The 17,385-nt window shown below is 43.9% G+C and overlaps 2 protein-coding genes across 3 annotated transcripts; one reads left to right on the forward strand and one right to left on the reverse strand.

Annotated features, from left to right (window-relative positions):
• Nucleotides 1–3,103: 3,103 nt before the first annotated feature.
• LOC311129010 (cytochrome b-c1 complex subunit 2, mitochondrial-like) lies at nt 3,104–13,393 on the reverse strand. 2 transcript variants are annotated; one of them, XM_084161255.1, is made up of 14 exons: nt 13,302–13,393; nt 12,522–12,602; nt 11,580–11,729; nt 11,379–11,443; nt 11,153–11,209; nt 9,275–9,399; nt 9,047–9,144; nt 8,825–8,882; nt 8,608–8,703; nt 7,693–7,892; nt 7,456–7,536; nt 6,867–6,940; nt 5,086–5,239; nt 3,104–4,859 (listed from the first exon to the last, which is right to left on the reverse strand). In XM_084161255.1, the coding sequence occupies exons 1-14, from the start codon at nt 13,332–13,334 to the stop codon at nt 4,776–4,778; spliced, it is 1,356 nt and encodes a 451-aa protein (XP_084017381.1). In that variant the 5' UTR covers nt 13,335–13,393; the 3' UTR covers nt 3,104–4,775. The 2 variants fall into 2 exon arrangements, with proteins under 2 accessions (XP_084017381.1, XP_084017380.1); XM_084161254.1 differs by lacking the exon at nt 12,522–12,602 and adding an exon at nt 12,384–12,485 and having other exon boundaries at nt 13,302–13,380.
• A 303-nt stretch (nt 13,394–13,696) lies between these two features.
• On the forward strand, nt 13,697–15,853 carry LOC311144773 (NHP2-like protein 1). Its single transcript, XM_084180878.1, has 3 exons — nt 13,697–13,951; nt 14,092–14,212; nt 15,374–15,853. Exons 1-3 carry the CDS (start codon nt 13,949–13,951, stop codon nt 15,634–15,636), a joined length of 387 nt encoding a protein of 128 aa, XP_084037004.1. The 5' UTR covers nt 13,697–13,948; the 3' UTR covers nt 15,637–15,853.
• The last annotated feature ends 1,532 nt before the right edge of the window (nt 15,854–17,385 follow it).

Here is a 17,385-nt window from a genome sequence, read left to right on the forward strand (position 1 = left end):
GTGCATCTGCGACAGCAGAAAGTCGTACTCTACTGTGGTTTTCCAACAGCAAGGCTCATATCAACATGGCAGTGTTGCCATTGTTTATTAAAGGTTTTCTTTATAATGTTGAGAAAAAAAACATGTCTCCAACACCTACTCACAAACTGAAATTATATCTGTGTACAACAGTGGATGCTGCTGATGGGAGAACGGCTCATAATAGTGGCCAGAACGGAGCAAATGGAATGGCATCAAACACCTGGAAACCATGTGTTTGATGTATTTGATACCATTCCACTGATTCCAGTCATTACCACGAGCCCGTTCTCCCCAATTAAGGTGCCACCAACCTCCTGTGGTGTACAATCTACAATCAATTAGTGAGAGAGAGCCTCAATCACATTTATTTATTCACTGTAGGCTACACATGAGTTGTGGTAAAGTTGATTCCTGTTTCAGTCATGTCTTTGGGCCAAACAAAAACACCCTAATGATTGGTTTACAATAGAGCCTCCCACAATGCAGGTGATGGCTGCAGGATAAAGTTGTTAAAGAGCAATTGCAGAAACTTGCAGTCGGAAATGTTTATTTAATGCAATTTGACAAAAGTGATCTGCTCTTACGCACCCTATGTCTCTGCCTCATATTTCTGCAATACTAACCAGGTTTCCTTCCAACCTTTTTATGCAAGGAAAGTAGCCTACATGTCGGATAGAACATGTCATGACAGGCCTGATGGAAATAGAACATCTTTCGGTAAACTTTCCAAATGTCTACTAAACAAAATACGCTAGACAAGGTGGGATCTTTTTGTGTCGGTAAAATGAATTATGCGAGAAATGTCGGTGCACGTTTATGCGCACATATTGATATAATAACCATCATATACAGGTACATTTGGAGTCACGCGATGACATGTTATGTAGTCAGCCCCTACAACTCATCGGGAAAGCATGCAGTTTATTAGGCTACAGATGAAATAAATTATGATGAGCTTCACAGTGTGGTGAAAGTGCACGGTGATGAGCTTGATGCTCCTTTCCAATAAATATCGAGGGTCTTATTCTGGTGGCTGCCCTTTGACAAATAAAAATAATCTCGCTCTTTTGTCCATAATAATGTCATCATGTAGGCTGGCCTACCCGCACTGTATTAGCGAGCTGTTTGCTAGAGCACACGTGCCAATACCAGAGTAGGCACATTCGCTATGTAAAGCAATATTGTTTTTGTGCGCAAACCATCAGTAGAGTTGAAAATGTGATGGAAACCCATTTAACTTGTATTTTTTATTCGGTCCATGGGTATTTAACCACAAAATGTATTTTATGTAAACTGTCATCGCACAGTCTTTCATCTGCGACAATTCAATTTGATAGAAACATCTCTGGTGGGAAAATGCGCATATTGTTTTAATGAGGCTTTTTTAATATTCGCATGAAAACCTGTCGCCAATTGGATGGAAACCTAGCTACTGACAACAAAGGACATGTCGACAATGTATTTTTGTAAAACATGTCATTAGCTGCATGTAGCCTACTCCCCTCCTGAAAAAAAGAAGACGAAATCGCGTTTATACTTATTGATGCAATAGTTCGAACAGTTTTGTGTACAACATGACGTTTGTAGGCTACGCCAGTGACCAGACAAAGGCGATCAAGGAGGGAGGAGTGGCAGCCGAGCACTCAGTACAGCAAGTGCAGTTAGTACTCAGCTACTTTAAACGTGCAGAATAATCCATATTTTTATCCTGGGCAAATTGGGATACAGAACTGAAAAAAAAAAAAAAAAAAGGTTATTTCAGGTCCTCCCGAATGGCGCAGCGGTCTAAGGCAAATACAGGCGTCACTACAGACCCGGGTTTGATCCCAAGCTGTGTCACAGCCGGCCGTGACCAGGAGACCCATGAGTCGGCGCACAATTGGCCCAGCGTCATCCGGGTTAGGGGAGGGTTTGGCCAGCTGGGATGACCTTATCCCATCGTGCTCGGCTGGACGCCTGCATGCTGACTTCGGTCGCCAGTTGTACAGCGTTTCCTCCGACACATTGGTGTGGCTTGCTTTTGGGTCAAGAAGCAGTGAGGCTTGGCAGGGTCGTGTTTCGGAGGACACATGGCTCTCTCCTGAGTCCGTACGGGAGTTGCAGCGATGGGACAAGACTGTAACTACCAACTGGATATCATGTAAAAGTACACAACAAAAATGTTAATTCATGAATATTATGGGTGTCTTTAATAAAAATAACTTGAGCTTTTGCTGCAGAAGACACATTCATGCTTAGTACAACATACAATAATTTGCCAACATTAAAAATATGTACATATGGCCCGTTTATTATGTACAGCCATTGAGGCATTATAGAATGGGCAAAATTATTGACCTAAGCGACTTTGAGCATGGTATGATTTTATCTCAGAAACCTCCGGCCTCCTGGGCTTTTCACGAACAACGGTGTCTAGGGTTTACCGAGAATGGTGCGATAAACAAAAAACATTCAGTCTGCGGCAGTCCTGTGGGCGAAAACAGCTCGTTGATGAGAGGTCGAAGAATCGTGCAAGCGCAGTACAACAGTGGTGTGCAGAATGGCATCTCGGAACGCACAACTCAACTGTCTTTGACACCGATCAGCTAAAAACAAGAATCGGCTCCAGTGGGCACGCGATCACCAACACTGGACAATTGAGGAGTGGAAAAACATTGCCTGGTTCGACGAATCCCGGTTCCTGTTGTGTCATGCTGATGGCAGTCAGGATTTGGCATAAGCAGCATGAGTCCATGGCCCCATCCTTCCTGGTGTCAACGGTATAGGCTGGTGGCAGTGGTGTACTGGTGTGGGGAATGTTTTCCTGGCACACGTTAGGTCCCTTGATACCAATTAAGCAAGGTTTCCATGCCTGAAGAATTCAGGCTGTTCTGGAGGCAAAGGGGGGTCCGACCCAGTACTAGATAGGTGTACCTAATAAACTGAGTGTATGAAACAGGCCACAGATCTGCGGCCGCATGGCCTCACCCATTCCCTCCAAAACATTTTCCAGACATGCCACTATGCAAATCGTATGCCATTAGTAACTCTTACATGTCATCCATATTGCTTTAAAAAAACAAAAAACATTTTGAGTGAAAAGTATGTGAAAAAGTGTGTTTTATTTTCAGTCACTATTGTGACCGATGGGAACAACCATTGCTCTGCCTGTAATACAATTAACAAGAAATCCCCAGCCCCAGTATGTACACTAAATATACAAAAGTATGTGGACACTCCTTCAAATTAGTGGATTTGGCTATTTCAGCCACACCCACAGCAATGCAATCTCCATAGACAAATATTGGCAGTAGAATGGCCTTACTGACGAGCTTAGTGACTTTCAACATGGCACCGTCATAGGATTCCACCTTTCCAACAAGTCAGTTCGTCAACTTTCTGCCGTGCTAGAGCTGCCCCGGTTAACTGTAAGTGCTGTTATTGAGAAGTGGAAATGTCAAGGAGCAACAACGGCTCAGCTGCAAAGTGGTAGGCCACACAAGCTCACAGAACGGGACCGCTGAGTGCTGAAGCGCATAAAAATAGTCTGTCCTCGGTTGCAACACTCACTATCGAGTTCCAAACTGCCTCTTGAAGCAACGTCAGCACAAGAACTGTTCGTCGGGAGCTTCATGAAATGGCTTTCCATGGCCGAGCAGCCGCACACAAGCCTAAGATCACCATACAGCAATGCCAAGCATCAGCTGGAGTGGTGTAAAGCTCGCCGCCATTGGACTCTGAAGCAGTGGAAACGCATTCTCTGGAGTGATGAATCACGCTTCACCATCTGGCAGTCCGACAGACTAATCTGGGTTTGGCGGATGCCAGGAGAACGCTACCTGCCCCTATGCATAGTGCCAGCTGTAAAGTTTGGTGGAGGAGGAATAATGGTTCGGGCTAGGCCCCTTAGTTCCAGTGAAGGGAAATCTTAATGCTAAAGCATATAGTTACATTCTAGACAATTCTGTGCTTCCAATTGGAATACCGACTGCGAGCAAGGCCTAATCGCCCAACGTCACTAATTATCTTGTGGCTGAATGGAAGCAAATTCCCGCAGCAATGTTCCAACATCTAGTGGAAAGCCTTCCCAGAAGAGTGGAGGCTGTTATAGCAGCAAAGTGGGGACCAACTCCATATTAAATGGCCATGATTTTGGAATGACATGTTCGACAAGCAGGTGTCCACATACTTTTGTTCATGTAGTGTAGCTTTTCTCATTGGAAAATACGCCGAATTAGCCGCCTGGCTACGAGTCACTTGTATTTCCGGGAACAAATAACAAATTAACCATGTTATTTTGTTCAACATGGTCGGACGTAATCAAACACTTTTTCATGAAAGCAACATGTAGACATTTTTGGTCCGAACAGACTAGAATAAATATAATTTCACACTATTGGGCAATGTATCAAAACTTTTTCATGGATCATACGTTTTCATTTATTATCACCTGGTAAGACATTAGGTCTACTACAAGTGGAAAAAACGACTTATTCCACCTTTAAGGTAGATATTCTTTATTCATTAATTTACATCAGCTATACAGTTCAAGATGTGGATCTTATTTCCTTATGCACCATCGAGATCCACATAAAAATATCAACAACTATAAATATTGGCTGTTGGTGTGATTACAACATTATCATAACTTCCTCAAAAGAACAATGAGGCAATGGGGATAATGACCATGTTTCAGTTTCAATTTGTTTGTTTTGAACGGACAGAGGGCTTTGTTGTGATTTTTAAAATCACAAGTGAAATAAAGTTGGAAGGCTTTAGATCTCGTCAACGAAGGGCGTCTTGACGAGGTTTCCACTGGAAGCCATTGACTTCTTGCCCGACACAAACTTATTTGCAGCCTGAGAGAACAAGGAAAACACATCTAAGCACAAAAACAAACAACCTAGGAAAATACTCCTAATATACTGTACAAGTTGAGAGTGAGCTGCAGCAAAGACAGTAATATAGAAATATATTAACTTCCACTTGAATTTTCACTTAGTCTCCAATTGACATCAATGCATGACTAAGTGAAAATTCAACTTAAGCGGAAGTTAATATTCCCCCCAAAGTGAATGAACTTACGTTAGCGACATCAGTTGCGGAGACAGAGTCGATCTTCTGTGCGATGGCCTCGGGGGAGTGGTAGACCCCTCCGGCCAGAGCCTGTGAACCCATGGCATCTAACAAACCCTCTGAGCTCTCCAACGACATCAGATACTCAGCCTTCAGCTGGGTCCTACAAAAACAGATACACCTTAAGTCAACGTCTTCAAAGTCCCTTCCATTGCAATACTTTTCTCGATTTTATCTACTCAAATTCTACAGTGCATTCGGAAAGTATTCAGACCCCTTGGCTTTTCTCACATTTTATTACATTACAGTCTTATTCTAAAATGGATTAAAATAGTTTTCCCCCCTCAATCTACACACAATACCCCATAATGACAAAGCAAAAACAGGTTTTTAGAAATGTTTGCAAAACTATAAAAAATAAAAAACGGAAATACCACATTTACATAAGTATTCAGACCCTTTACTCAGTACTTTGTTGAAGCACCTTTGGCAGCGATTACAGCCTCGAGTCTTCTTGGGTATGACGCTACAAGCTTGGCACACCTGTCTTTGGGGGAGTTTCTCCCATTCTTCTCTGCAGATCCTCTCAAGCTCTGTCAGGATGGAGGGGGAGCGTCACTGCACAGCTATTTTCAGGTCTCTCCAGAGATGTTCGATCGGGTTCAAGTCCGGGCTCTGGCTGGGCCACTCAAGGACATTCAGAGACTTGTCCCGAAGCCACTCCTGCGTTATCTTGGCTGTGTGCTTAGGGTCAATGTCCTGTTGAAGGTGAACCTTTGCCCCAGTCTGAGGCCTGAGCGCTCTGGAGCAGGTTTTCATCAAGGATCTCTGTACTTTGCTCCGTTCATCTTTCCCTCGATCCTGACTAGTCTCCCAGTCCCTGCCACTTAAACACATCCCCACAGCATGATGCTGCCACCACCATGCTTCACCGTAGGCATGGTGCCAGGTTTCCCCCAGACGTGACGCTTGGCATTCAGGCCAAAGATTTCAATCTTGGTTTCATCAGACCAGAGAATCTTGTTTCTCATGGACTGTGAGTCCTTTAGGTGCCTTTTGGCAAACTCCAAGCGGGCTGTCATGTGCCTTTTACTGAGGAGTGGCTTCCATCTGGCCATTCTACCATAAAGGCCTGATTGGTGGAGTGCTGCAGAGATGGTTGTCCTTCTGGAAGGTTCTCCCATCTCCACAGAGCAACTCTAGAGCTCTGTCAGAGTGGCCATCGGGTTCTTGGTCACCTCCCTGACCAATGCCCTTCTCCCCCGATTGCTCAGTTTGGCCAGGCGGCCAGCTCTAGGAAGAGTCTTGGTGGTTCCAAACTTCTTCCATTTAAGAATGATGAAGCCACTGTTTTCTTGGGGACCTTCAATGCTGCAGAATTTTTTGGTACCCTTCCCCAGATCTGTGCCTCGACACAATCCTGTGTCGGCGCTCTACGGACAATTTCTTTGACCTCATGGCTTGGTTTTTGCTCTGACATACACTGTCAACTGTGGGACCTTGTATATACCTGAGCTCAATTTCGAGTCTCATAGCAAAGGGTCTTAATACTTACGTAAATAAGGTATTTCTGTTTTTTATTTTTTATAAATTTGCTAAAAAATTCTAAAAATCTGTTTTCACTTTGTCATTATGGGGTATTGTGTGTAGCCCAATGAGGATTTTATTTTATTTTATCCATTCTAGAATAAGGCTGTAACGTAAATTTGTTTGGGAAAAAGGGAAGATGACTGAATACTTTCCGAATGCACTGTATATTCAAGTTTCTAAGTCTGTGTGTGTTAGCTTACTTGGCGCGGGTCAGGTCAGCTTCTGAGACTCCTCCTGTAACAGCCTTCACCTGGCCAATAGCTGCCTTGATCACCTGGAGAGAAGGACAGGGATAGGTCAATCAATTAATCAATGGGAGGTCAAAGTTCATCTTCATTATGATCTTTCCTTATCCTAAATGAATGATCTTACATTCCATTCTATGTAAAAGAAACTATCCCTCACAGGGTTCATAGGACTAGTTAGCAACGGCTTCAAAAAGCTGTTGTGAAGAGGTTCAATTAATCTTTATCAATTCTTATAAAATGTACATTATCAGTAGAAATCGACCGGGAGACCCATGGGGCGGCGCACAATTGGCCCAGCGTCATCCAGGGTAGGGGAGGGAATGGCCAGCAGGGATGTAGCTCAGTTGGTAGAGTATGGTGTTTGCAACGCCAGGGTTGTGGGTTCGATTCCCATGGGGGGCCAGTATGATTTTTTTATTTTTTTTAAATAAAAATAATGTATGCACTCACTAACTGTAAGTCACTCTGGATAAGAGCGTCTGCTAAATGACTAAAATGTAAAAAAAATGTAAAAATGAAATGTCAGAGACATCATACTCACGTCACCAGCTGCTGCAGACTGGGAGATGGTGTAGACTCCAAACAGGCCAGAGTCAGAGTAGTTGGCATTGAAAGCAGAGGCCTAAAAGGAGGGGACACCAGAGGAGAATGACTGCATGAAAGGAATCTATTCTGCACAAAACTCTTCTATCCAAAGATTCCTCCACATACCGCATTTCCCTCCTGTAGAAAGCCCAGCTATAAAAACACAATCTGATCTGGTGATTATGTCACTCACATCGAAGGGGTCTGCGGTAGCCTTAGCGACGCCCTGGATGAGTTTGGAGGTGGAGTTGGAGCCTCTCTTGATGTGTGGCCCCGCCCCCAGGACATGCTGTAGTACAGAGAAGGCCATAGCCTCATCTGTCCCCACCGCCGCCCCCTCAGACACCACTGCAGAGTGCACTAGGCTGGACCCGTTCTGCACCCGCACCTCGCCTAGAGAGAGAGCGAGAGAGAGATAGGGATAGAGGGACAGGGATAGAAAGAGAGAGACAGGGATAGAGAGAGAGAGAGAGAGAGAGAGACAGGGATAGAGAGAGAGAGACAGGGATAGAGAGAGAGAGACAGGGATAGAGAGAGAGAGAGAGGGATAGAGAGAGAGAGACAGGGATAGAGAGAGAGAGACAGGGATAGAGAGAGAGGGACAGGGATAGAGAGAGAGACAGGGATAGAAAGAGAGGGACAGGGATAGAGAGAGAGAGAGAGAGGGATAGAGAGAGAGAGAGAGAGGGATAGAGAGAGAGAGACAGGGATAGAGAGAGAGAGACAGGGATAGAGAGAGAGAGAGAGGGATAGAGAGAGAGAGAGGGATAGAGAGAGAGAGACAGGGATAGAGAGAGAGAGACAGGGATAGAGAGAGAGAGACAGGGATAGAGAGAGAGAGAGAGGGATAGAGAGAGAGAGAGAGAGGGATAGAGAGAGAGAGAGGGATAGAGAGAGAGGGACAGGGATAGAGAGAGAGACAGGGATAGAAAGAGAGGGACAGGGATAGAGAGAGAGAGAGAGGGAGAGACAGGGATAGAGAGAGAGAGAGAGAGGGAGAGAGAGAGAGAGACAGGGATAGAGAGAGAGAGAAACCTTATTAGAATTCAACCCTCTTCAAGATTCAGATACAGTGGCCATTGCAGCCCCTCTGGAATAAGGATCTTACCACCGCGGTACTGAGACTTTGTCCCAGCGGTGCCCATCCCACTGCGGATGTTGAGGAACTGCTCTCCCACCTGCTTCAGAACATTGTGGTCCACACCTGAACACATAGAATGTATGTGAGAAAAACAATATATTTTTCAACATTCCCTTAACACACATGGCTATCAAGTAATTTGATTTAAAATATTTTGTATTAGATATACACGTTTAACACTTACCAAGGCCAACCAGAGCCATTCTTGCACTTGTGAAATTGTTTTGGATAAAATTGTGCATCTGGAGAGGAAGATGAACATCAGAGGGTTAATGAAAAACTCAACCGTCGTGCTGTACTTCCTGGAGTAGTACACCTGGAGAGGCAGATGAACACCCATAGCATTAGCCCAAACTAATGAATAGTACAGTAGAACATGCTGGGACCAGGATGTTGAGTGTCTTACATGGTCAGCGTCGACCTGGCCAACCATGTAGTCTGGGCAGTAGAGGGAGTTGGACAGGGCGTTCTTGTAAGCCGCTCCATGTAGACCCTCAATCACACCTGAGGAAAAGAACCGCAAGGCGCTTCAGCCGCAGTGTGATGACACTTTGCATTATGCTATTATCCAGAGCCGTTAACAGTAATAACAAAACTGAAACAACCACATAACTGTGTGTGTGTGTGTTCTCACCCATCTGGGGGGTCTGTGCGGCTAGGGCCTTGTCCATCTTGACCCTGGGAGTGAGGTCAGACACCTCCCACGGCCTGAACTCTGGGGCTGTGGTCACATTGATCAGGTACTCCATCACCGTGTCACTGCATTAGACAACACAGAAATGAGAATGACAGCGATTTATTCACCATATTTCAGATCTATGTTTGTGTATACATAGTAGGGCTGTGATGATACCAGTATCACAAAAAAATTTCCATGGCAAAAATGAAAACATGAAGCAGACAAAACTCTTTGGTCTTTTAAAAAACCTGCTGTATATAAAATATTGTGTGATATACACTACCTGTCAAAAGTTTTAGAACACCAACTCATTCAAGGGTTTTTCTTTATTTTTACTATTTTCTACACTGTAGAATAATAGTGAACACATCAAAACTATGAAATAACACATATAGAATCATGTATTAACCAAAAAAGTGTTAAACAAATCATTCTTCAAATAGCCACCCTTTGCCTTGATGACAGCTTTGCACACTCTTGGCATTCTCTCAACCAGCTTCATGAGGTAGTCACCTGGAATGCATTTCAATTAACAGGTGTGCCTTCTTAAAAGTTAATTTGTGGAATTTCTTTCCTTCTTAATGTGTTTGAGCCAATCAGTGGTGTTGTAACAAGGTAGGGGGGGTATACAGAAGATAGCCCTATTTGGTAAAAGACCAAGTCCATATTATGGCAAGAACAGCTCAAATAAGCAAAGAGAAACGACAGTCCATCAATACTTTAAGACATGAAGGTCAGTCAATACGAAAAATCTCAAGAACTTTGAAAGTATCTTCAAGTGCAGTCGCAAAAACCATCAAGTGATATGAGGAAACTGGCTCTCATGAGGACCGCCACAGGAATGGAAGACCCAGAGTTAGGATAAGTTCATTAGAGTTACCAGTCTCAGAAATTGCAGCCCAAATAAATGCTTCACAGAGATCAAGTAACAGACACATCTCAACATAAACTGTTCAGAGCAGACTATGTGAATCAGCCCTTACACACCTCCAGGCTGTGTAAGGGCTATTTTACCAAAAAAGAGAGTGATGGAGTGCTGCATCAGATGACCTGGCCTCCACAATCCCCCGAGCTCAACCAAATTGAGATGGTTTGGGATGAGTCGGACCGCAGAGTGAAGGAAAAGCAGCCAACAAGTGCTCATCATTTGTGGGAACTCATTCAAGACTGTTGGAAAAGCATTCCAGGTGAAGCTGGTTGAGAGAATGCCAAGAGTGTGCAAAGCTGTCATCAAGGCAAAGTGTGGCTATTTGAAGAACCTAAAATATAAAATATATATTGACACTTTTTTGGTTACTACATGATTCCATATGTGTAATTTCATAGTTTTGATGTCTTCACTATTATTCTACAATGTAGAAAATAGTTTTTAAAAAACTTGAATGAGTAGGTGTTCTAAAACTTTTGACCGGTAGTGTAGCTTGGAAAATAAATAAATGTTACTCTGGACGACAACATAAAGTTAAATCCGCTTCGTGTTTTGTTTCCTTGCCACGTCACGAAGGAGTAAAGCAAACATTTTTATTTTACCTTTATTTAACTAGGCAAATCAGTTAAGAACAAATTCTTATTAACAACGACGGCCTACACCGGCCAAACCCGGACGACGCTGGGCCAATTGTACGCCGCCCTATGGGACTCCCAATCACGGCCGGTTGTGATACAGCCTGGATTCGAACCAGGGGGTCTGTAGTGACGCCTCAAGCACTGAGATGCAGTGCCTTAGACCGCTGCGCCACTCGGGAGACCAATACTGGTATGGTCCCAGCCGTGGCAATACTGGTATGGTCCCAGCCATAACACATAGGTATGCTTTAAGCAAGCATCACTTACATGTGGTCTCTGAGACAGTCAACCGAGTAGATCATGTTCTCTCTGGATGACGTCACGCTGTATAGAAAACACACACAGATAAAAAGTATGTCATCCATGACAGTGGTACAGTCAGTCAGAAAATATGTTAAGTATCCCAAACAATAGAAATCAAAGATACGTCCAGTTGTCTTTCTGGTCTTGTGAGGATGTATACACTCATTCACAGGCTCTGAAGACTACTGACCCTAGACTGCCTCCCACTGCCTCCACACCACGACAGATCCTGAAGGCTGAAGCACCTTTGGTAGTCTAGAAAAGAGCAGCAGAGGTTGGGATTAACCACATCACTACTTCCTACGCAGTATTGAGTACATTGAATAATCACTCAAGCTCCTGGCTACATCATGTTGATGGAGGAGGGGTGATGAACCAGAGCCAGGAGTACCAGGTTGGCAGCCAGACGGAGCAGGTGGGTGACTCCCTGGTTCTCCGGGGACTCATAGCGACAGCCAGCCTTCACAAACACACCGATCCTGGATGCCGGGGAGTAGTTTTCCAATGAGGCTATCATCAGACCACTGGGCAGTTTGGTCACCTGCAAGAGAAATATCAGTTAGCATCACACCTTGATGGTGTGTTTTATGCAGTTAAGATGTCAGAAAATTTTAACAGAGCAGTGTAGTATAACATATCTTAGCTCTAACTTCTGTTATAAACTGGGATTGGCTGACAGCCGTGGTATATCAGACCATATACCACGGGTATGACAAAACATTTATTTTTACTGCTCTAATGACGTTGGTAACCAGTTTATAATAGCAATAAGGCACCTCGGGTGTTTGTGATATATGGCCAATATACCACGGCTAAGGGCTGTGTCCAGGCACTCCGCGTTATGTCGTACTTAAGAGCAGCCCTTAGCCGTGGTATATTGCCCATACACCACACCTCCTCAGGCCTTATTGCTTAATTATAGCATGTCCACATAAAAGGCAACAAATGGATGGGCAGCAAAGCATCAAATCCCAAATCTGAAATACCTTTTTACCTAGTTTTACTTCAACTATTACAAATGTAATCAGCATGACATTTCACTGGGAGTTTGTAACAGTACACAGAGATATTATATGTGGAATAATAAAAGCAGACATATCTCAAAGGAACAAAGAACCATGTAAACCACAGGAGTTAGAGCAGGACAGAGGACACAATCTCCACCCCTAAATCACTCCCTCAGACCACCACATACATGGACGTCCTGATATGAATGGGAAGCCCCTGTGGAGACCTTGAGGCCCGACAGAGGCTGAGTCAAGGGCTGCTCTGTTCGGGTGGCCGCATAGAAGCGTCTCTGTGAGGAGAGAGAGACATGTCAACACCCACTGACCTGCACCTCCTGCAGCTGAAACTTTACGTGCTCTGCGGAGACATCCAATTTATGGGCAGCCTGGGCTGCGTAAAGCCTTGTCTGTAATGTAGAAAAGAGACAAGGTGACTTCATATCCTACAAGGGTGTTATGGTGGGTCTGGACTCTGGATAGAGAGAACCAATGAGATTATTAAGAATCATAGACAGAGAATGATGGTTGAATACTGGATGGAACGTTATGTCCTAATGAATTGACCCAAGACAGTGTTTGCCAGCTATTTGCATTATAGTGCACGGTCGAGGGCACATGACCACCTTCTATGAACTACATTTGACTTTCGATGGAGAATCAAAAGGCTTGTTGTCACATCAACGGCTGTTAAACAGGTAGTGAGACAGAGCAACAACTGAACCGTTATCCTCTGCATGATCATGATCTGATCTTTTAATTGGTCAGACCGAGGGACGAATTTGACAACACTTTGACAATAGGGAAAGAGTAGATGTCTTCTACGTGTCAGATACAATTCATGGAATATAGAACCACAATTTTTAACCCACTGCCAAACGTTTAGGATGGGTTTATCAGCAGGCCATGCCATGTATCTAAATGGTCGCGCTAATGTTAGCTGGCGTCTTCGCTAGTATGCTAGCTAGTGACATCATCATCACAGCTTGTCGCGCGAGCACTTTTCTCGCCAACCAATCAATACAATCTACTTGTACTATCGGATACCAAAAACCGTCTCCTGAATAATCAACTATTCAGACTTATTACAATGTCAAAGGAGTTCTTACCGATAGCTGACTTATTCCCCGAAGCCCCTTCATCTCCCCTCTATCCTTCAACCAAGACGATTAAACAATATGGCTGACCTTAAGAGTGTCCTACCCAGAGTTCACAGCGCGCCACATTTTTCCTCGATTTTATTTTTACGTGCACTAACGAATGTTTTTGATGCACGTCGCCACCTACTGTCCAATGGTACACCTTTTAAAATGTACAAAACAGCTCTTTATCTATCCTGCAGGGTTCTACATATATATTCCACATTTCGTGAAAATGCACAACATGCATCGTTAATTCAATGGAAAATAACTGTGGCTACTGGCTGTGGAAACAAAACCAAAGCAAAAAGGAGAACATGGGCGGGACATGGACAATTTGGGCTCAAACAACGCACTTCCTGTCCAGTTTAGCGAGCAAAGCCCTCATATACGCATGCGTTCCATACTCAATATAACACGTGTTGTTTGTTACCACTGAGCTATAATTGTTACAAAGTAGTTGCATGTAGAAGTTCCTCGAGCTTTTGAGAACACAAACGGTTGTAGCTACAGAAATATTTATTTTTTGAATTTCCCAAAACCTCAATCGCAGGCGGCGTAGTCCTCCGTGAAGCATTCGCCGAGAGGAGAAATATCAGAAATACACGGAAGTAATCATGGTGAGTGTTTGAATAAACTGCTTCAGTTAGCATTTCTAGCTAATACCGGTAGTATCGTAGTTAGCTGATTGATAAGGATAGCGTTGTTTCGTTCTCTGCTAGTCAGTTTCTACATCTAACTGTTTTGTGTTTCTTCTCAGACTGAAGCCGAAGTGAATCCGAAGGCCTACCCCCTGGCCGACGCCACACTGTCCAAAACCATCCTGGACCTCGTGCAGCAAGCCTCAAACTACAAACAGTTGAGGAAAGGGGCCAATGAGGGTGAGGGAATCTGTAATAATGATTAATACCCAATTGGTAATATATCGATCATAAATGGGAAATGTACCCAATCCTTTCTGCGAGAAGCGTTATACCAGCTTCCAAGACATCTGGCCCTATGGAAATTATTTTGATGTGATATGAAAGGGGGACTTATATTTCTAGAACCATACTGTAATTTAGAATCGATTCACGTTTAGATTGAGGTTCTGGCTTCCAGAGCCAATTCTCCCTTTAAGCTGAACATGTAAGGTCCTTGAACTAAAGGCTTCCGCATGCTTCGGTTCGGCTGGCACCTAGCCGAACTCGGCTACGTGAACCGAACGAGTGTGCTCGCGTACCTTTAACCTTCTCTTGAATAGACCTTCGCTTGAAAACTGAGTGGCAATGTACTGTTTGTCCATCTTGAGATGCCTTAGCCAGTATACACTTCCTCAATGGAATTAATCTAAACTCAAATCTGTTATTCATTGAAATTTTTTGCAGAGGAGATCTTTGTCATGCAATTGTACATCTCACTAGGATGTTTGCAGTATTTCTCAAGTTAGACTAGTTTTCATGCAAATGTTCTATTGTTGAATGACAACACTTCATTGAAGAATCCCTACTGTTGACCAATCACCGACGACGGGGCATAGACTTCGGTACTTCTTGCTGGAAGGCAAAACATTCAAATTTCACTAAATGTTGTCATAATATATGCACAAACTGTTCTGAACTGTTTCAGATGGGAAGCATGCGGACGCCTTAAGGAGTAACGTGCGCTCCATTAGTCCAATATTGGGTTAACCCTAACTGCTAGCCTTAACATAACATACCCCCTAGCCTGGCCAATGTTAGGCACAACAAATTGGAATTTGTAACATACTTTGTAACATATCGTATGAAATGGATGGACATCCACAAATTAATACATACCATACCAACGTAACATACTAATTTGAGTGTCCCGGATTTTCATTTACTATGTTACTTCTACCCCTGAGTCCAGGTTGGCGCAGGAGGTTGTGTGCTTGATCTCTGACCACTGACTAGCTGGTTCAAATCCCACTCAGATTACCACCTTAATCACTACAAAAGTTATCTATGGAGTTCTCATTCTACACTATAATCTATCAAAGACATGTCACTAACCCTTGAATCTTGTTTATCCTCTTCCAGCCACCAAGACATTGAACCGTGGTATCTCCGAGTTCATTGTGATGGCTGCTGATGCTGAGCCACTGGAGATCATCCTCCACCTGCCGCTGCTCTGCGAGGACAAGAACGTCCCCTACGTGTTTGTGCGCTCCAAGCAGGCCCTGGGGCGTGCCTGTGGGGTCTCCCGCCCGGTCATCGCCACCTCCGTCACCATCAAGGAGGGTTCTCAGCTGAAGCCCCAGATCCAGTCTACCCAGATGGCCATTGAGAGACTGCTGGTCTGATCTGGTTACTTCTCTGCTCTCTGTTTGTATTGGATAGTCTGAGAGACTATCAGGGAGTTGAATGATGTCTTTTTGATAGTCAAATTGTCTTTGGGAGAGACATGTTGTGTACATGTATCTATTTTACTTTCGTCAGGGACATACAAAGAATGTATAAATGTCCATGTGTTATGTCATTCACTCTTGTGTTTTGTGATAAAACATGAGTTTATTTTTGCTCATTGTGTTGGTCTGTATTTGTATTCTTCCATTGTAAGTGCCAGAAGACTATTACAGTATAACAATACTGTATGCAAGAGAAATTGGTTGAGAACCTGAGATGGAGGGATGAACCAACTAGACCAGAGGATGATAGAATATTTTAGGGGACCCTCATAAGTTGACTCGGCAGAATCAAAATGTGCCCATTGAAGTTCTGTGGAGACTTTTTTTAAAACATGTTCACACAACCATTTGGTGTCTTGAACGCAGCCTCGGCGCAGCAATCATTTTAGGTAATAGTGAGATTACATTTGTAAACTTTTGTACTCACATCGGTGATCATAAACTGTCTGAACGCTTGAGTTTAGCAAAGGTTTTGGCCACTGTGGCTGAGTCACCCGTTATTATACGGCATGATGAGGTTGAAGGATTGTGATCTTGCTTGTTGAAGTAGCAGGGGAAGTTTTCCAAATGGGACAGTGCAGAAGGGATCCAGCCTGTTTATAGTACGGTCCCGTTTATTCATTCAATCCCGATCCTCATTGGTCGGGTAATTTAGTAATACTGTTCCAAAAATGGTCCGGACAGATTCCTGGGGTTGGTGCATGAAGACCTCCTGTGCACTAAGGTGGTGTTTCTACAACCGGGAGAATGGGTCAACTCTGCCATCAACTCAAGCCACAGTGTTGCTGTTTGATTCTGAGTATGGCTACGACCATTGAACAGTGGCCATTAGATGTTATTTGTCACAATCAGACAAAAGCGGTCAAAGGATTTAACAGCACACAGCTGGTTATAAGAGGTCTCAATGTGGTTGACATTTGCTGGTCATGGATGGGGATGTCATCACAGCCAAAGGCCCTCCATGTAGCCGCAGAGGGCGTGCATACACTCTTCATTGGAATGATTCCTCACTACCTGGCAACTTTTTGTTCTAACTTTGGAATGTTTGGAACCGTCCAGCTGTTGATGCCAGCCCAGTCAGAGGTGTTGACCATACTGGGAGCTGGACATCAGGCCCTCAGCCACTATGTCTTCACAGAAACCTTCTCCATTAAAGAGGTACCAGAGTGATTCAGTGTTTCTGAATGGGTTATTAGAGAGGCCCACTGGTATTGTAGCTACGTACAATATGAAAGGCCATAGAGAGATCACATTGGATTTGTGCCTCTCCTACAGGTCTGTGTGGAACAGGAGGATAGAGTCGGTGGAGAGTTTTACCCAGTCCGCCCATGGTCCTGTTACACTGTGAGGCAGACGCCACTGTGACTGGGGCCAGTGAACCATTGCTCTTTGGCCAGTGGGTCAAGCCTGGTGCCCATGTGGCAGGTGAGGAGGCTCCTGACTGAAGACGATAGTGCCATGCCTTGACTTAAGATGTGTGAAGATATATACACTGAACAAAAATATAAACGCAACATGTCAAGATGTTTCATGAGCTGAAATAGAAGATCCCAGAAATTACACACAATAACCCATAATGTCAACGCAAAAACAGGTTGCTAAGTTATTAAAAATAAAAAAGAGAAATATCACATTTACAAAAGT

This window comes from Coregonus lavaretus (assembly GCF_964263955.1).
Source record: "Coregonus lavaretus genome assembly, chromosome: 1".
NCBI lineage: Eukaryota > Metazoa > Chordata > Actinopteri > Salmoniformes > Salmonidae > Coregonus > Coregonus lavaretus.